Source organism: Otolemur garnettii, unplaced genomic scaffold (genome assembly GCF_000181295.1).
Source record: "Otolemur garnettii isolate 467f Iridium unplaced genomic scaffold, OtoGar3 scaffold00125, whole genome shotgun sequence".
Lineage (NCBI taxonomy): Eukaryota > Metazoa > Chordata > Mammalia > Primates > Galagidae > Otolemur > Otolemur garnettii.
The window spans coordinates 6,039,364-6,043,185 of NW_003852520.1; the positions used below are offsets into that span (position 1 = coordinate 6,039,364).

The following is a 3,822-nucleotide window of genomic DNA, read 5'->3' on the forward strand; positions in this document are numbered from 1 at the left end:
AAAAAAAAAAAATTTGGACAAATCCATCAATAATAAAGCACTGTATGATACATTTTCTGCTTTTGGTAACATCCTTTCATGTAAGGTGGTTTGGGATGAAAATGGTTCCAAGGGCTATGGATTTGTACACGTTGAGACACAGGAAGCAGCTGAAATAGCTATTGAAAAAATGAATGGGATGCTTCTAAATGATCGGAAAGTATTTGTTGGACGATTTAAGTCTCGTAAAGAAAGAGAAGCAGAACTTGGAGCTAGGGCAAAAGAATTCACCAATATTTACATCAAGAATTTTGGAGAAGACATGGATGATGAGCACCTTAAGGATCTCTTTGGCAAGTTTGGACCTGCCTTAAGTGTGAAAGTAATGACTGATGAAACTGGAAAATACAAAGGATTTGGATTTGTAAGCTTTGAAAGGCATGAAGATGCACAGAAAGCTGTGGATGAGATGAATGGAAAAGAGCTCAATGGAAAACAAATATATGTTGGTCGAGCTCAGAAAAAAGTGGAACGGCAGACAGAACTTAAGCGCAAATTTGAACAGATGAAGCAAGATAGGATCACCAGATACCAGGGTGTTAACCTTTATGTGAAAAATCTTGATGATGGTATTGATGATGAACATCTCCGGAAAGAGTTTTCTCCATTTGGTACAATCACTAGTGCAAAGGTTATGATGGAGGGTGGTCGCAGCAAAGGTTTTGGTTTTGTATGTTTCTCCTCCCTGGAAGAAGCCACTAAAGCAGTTACGGAAACGAATGGTAGAATTGTGGCCACCAAGCCATTGCATGTAGCTTTAGCACAATGCAAAGAACACCAGGCTCACCTCACTAACCAGTATGTGCAGAGAATGGCAAGTGTACAAGCTGTGCCCAATCCTGTAATCAACCCCTACCAGCCAACACCTCCTTCAGGTTACTTCATGGCAGCTATCCCACAGACTCAGAACCATGCTGCATACTATCCTCCTAGCCAAATTGCTCAACTAAGACCAAGTCCTCCCTGGACTGCTCAGGGTGCCAGACCTCATCCATTCCAAAATACGCCTGGTGCTATCCACCCAGCCGCTCCTAGACCACCATTTAGTACTAAGAGACCAGCTTCTTCACAGGTTCCACGAGTCATGTCAACACAGCGTGTTGCTAACACATCAACACAGACAATGGGTCCATGTCCTGCAGCTGCTGCTGCTTCAGCTACTCCTGCTGTTCACACCATTCCACAGTACAAATATGCTGCGGGAGTCTGCAATCCTTGGCAACATCTTAATGCACAGCCACAAGTTACCATGCAACAGCCTGCTGTTCATGTACAAGGTCAGGAACCTTTGACTGCTTCCATGCTGGCATCTGCCCCCCCTCAAGAGCAAGAGCAAAAGCAAATGTTGGGTGAACGGCTGTTTCCTCTTATTCAAGCCATGCACCCTACTCTTGCTAGTAAAATCACTGGTATGTTGTTGGAGATTGATAATTCAGAACTTCTTCATATGCTTGAATCTCCAGAGTCTCTCCATTCTGAGGTTGATGAAGCAGTGGCTGTACTACAAGCCCACCAAGCTAAAGAGGCTGCTCAGAAAGCAGTTAACAGTGCCATTGGCGTTCCAACTGTTTAAAATTGATCAGGGACCATGAAAAGAAACTTGTGCTTCACCGAAGAAAAATATCTAAACCTCAAAAAACTTAAATATTATTGAAAAAAAATTGCAAAATATAAAATAAACTAAAAAAGGAAAGGAAACTTTGAACCTTATGTACCGAGCAAATGCCACGTCCTGCAGATAAAATGCTAGTCCTAGACTACCTATTGACTTAAAAACAACAAAAGAAACAAAAAATAGTAAAATATAAAAACAAATTCATGTTTTATAGACCCTGGGAAAAAGAATTTTCAGCAAAGTACAAAAATTTAAAGCATTCCTTTCTTTAATTTTGTAATTCTTTACTGTGGAATAGCTCAGAATATCAGTTCTGTTTTAAGTAACAGAATTGATAACTGAGCAAGGAAATGTAATTTGGATTATAAAATTCTTGCTTTAATAAAAATTCCTTAAACGGGAAAAAAACAAAAAAGAGTAGGAGAAATTAAGTGAAAGGCACATAAACTCTTTATATGGGCGGTGCCTGTGGCTCAGTGGGTAGGGCGTCAGCCCCATATACCGAGGGGGGTGGGTTAGAACCCATCCCAGCCAAACTGCAATGAAAATTATAGCTGGGCGTTGTGGGTGCCTGTAGTCTCAGCTACTCCGGAAGCTGAGGCAAGAGAATTGCCTAAGGCCAGGAGTTGGTTGCTGTGAGCTGTGACGCCAAGGCACTCTACTGAGGGTGATAAAATGAAGCTCTGTCTCTTAAAAAAAAAAAAAAAGAGAAACTTTTTGTATCATCGTTGCAACTTTTCTTTAAATTTAAAACTTGTGAAATTGGACAGTGCTGTGGCTTGAAGGAGTAGGATGCCAACCCCATATGCCAGAGGTGGTGGGTTCAAACCTAGCCCCAGCCAAAAACTGCAAACAAAAAAAAACAAAAAAAAACCTTGTAAAATTAAATGTTTATTAAACAAAGAATAATAACTGCATTGATTGAAGCAGTTATAAAAACATGATTTATAATGAAACTAACAACAAAAATCTTTGTTGATCATCATTGACGGCATCAACTCATAACTCACAAAACTGATAAAGAAGAAAAATGAAACATGTATTCTGTCTTTTCTGTATGTATTATGACTCAGAATAAGCAAATAACTGAGGAGGTAAAGTTCCTATTTCTGAGAGAATTATGGCTAATAAATGCAGAAGAAAATAGTAGAAAAATACCCATTTTGTAGTTTTCTTTTTGTTGTTGTTGAGACAGTCTCACTCTGTTGCCCTGGGTAGGGTGCTGTGGTGTCATAGCTCACAGCAACCTCTTGGGCTCAAGTGATTCTCTTTTCTTGCCTCAGCTTCCCAAGTAGCTGGGACCACAGGCACCCACCAGAATGCCTGGCTAGTTTTTCTATTTTTAGTAGAGATGGAGTCTCTCTCTTGTTCAAGCTGGTCTTAAACTTCTGAGCTCAAGCAATCCACCAGTGTCAGCCTCCCAGAGTGCTAGGATTACAACTGTGTGCCACCATGCCTGGCCTCCATTTTGCAATTCTTTAATGAAATCATGAATACTAGGGAATGATTACTAGATAAAAGGTTGATGGGGATCTTTATCATGGGTGGATAAGCTGGCACCATCTGCATCCACTGGTCAATCTTAGCAGCAATCAAAATGAGATATGCGGTCATAATGCACATCATAATGTCATATGGTAGGAAGTACATAGCACATTTTCCATATATCTTTGCCTAAAAAAAAAAAATATCTCTCTCTCCCTCTCTCTCTCTCTCTCTCCTAAATCTAATCAAATCTTTAAGTGTAATTATTGGTTCACAGGAAATACAGGGAACAAAGGACAAGTTAAACAATACTATGAGGAAGCAATTGACCAAATCCAGAGTGCTAGACAGTGTACAGAAAAAAAAATGACACTTTCTTCAGCAAATCAGTGACATTAAAAAAAAAAGAGAAGAGGGCCAGGAGCAGTGGCTCATGCCTGTAATCCCAGCACTTGGGAGGCAGAGGCAGGTGATTGCCTGAGCTCACAGGTTCGAGACCAGCCTGAGTCAGAGTGAGACCTAGCCTCTAAAAATAGCCAGGCATTTTGGCAGGCATCTGTAGTCCCAGCTACTAGGGAGGCTAAAGCAAGAGAATTGCTTGAGTCCAAGAGGTTGAGTTTGCTGTGACACCACGGCACTCTACCGAGTGTGACAAAGTGAGACTCTGTCTCAAAAAAAAAAAA

At 40.6% G+C, this 3,822-nt stretch overlaps 1 protein-coding gene across 1 annotated transcript in view; it reads left to right on the forward strand.

Moving 5' to 3' along the window:
- LOC100966393 (polyadenylate-binding protein 1-like) overlaps positions 1-1,737 on the forward strand; it is a 2,360-nt gene extending 623 nt beyond the window's left edge. Inside the window, 1 exon segment of the mRNA XM_012810096.2 lies at positions 12-1,737. Within this exon segment, the coding sequence (XP_012665550.1) occupies positions 12-1,612 (1,601 nt within the window). The 3' untranslated portion in view covers positions 1,613-1,737.
- The last annotated feature ends 2,085 nt before the right edge of the window (positions 1,738-3,822 follow it).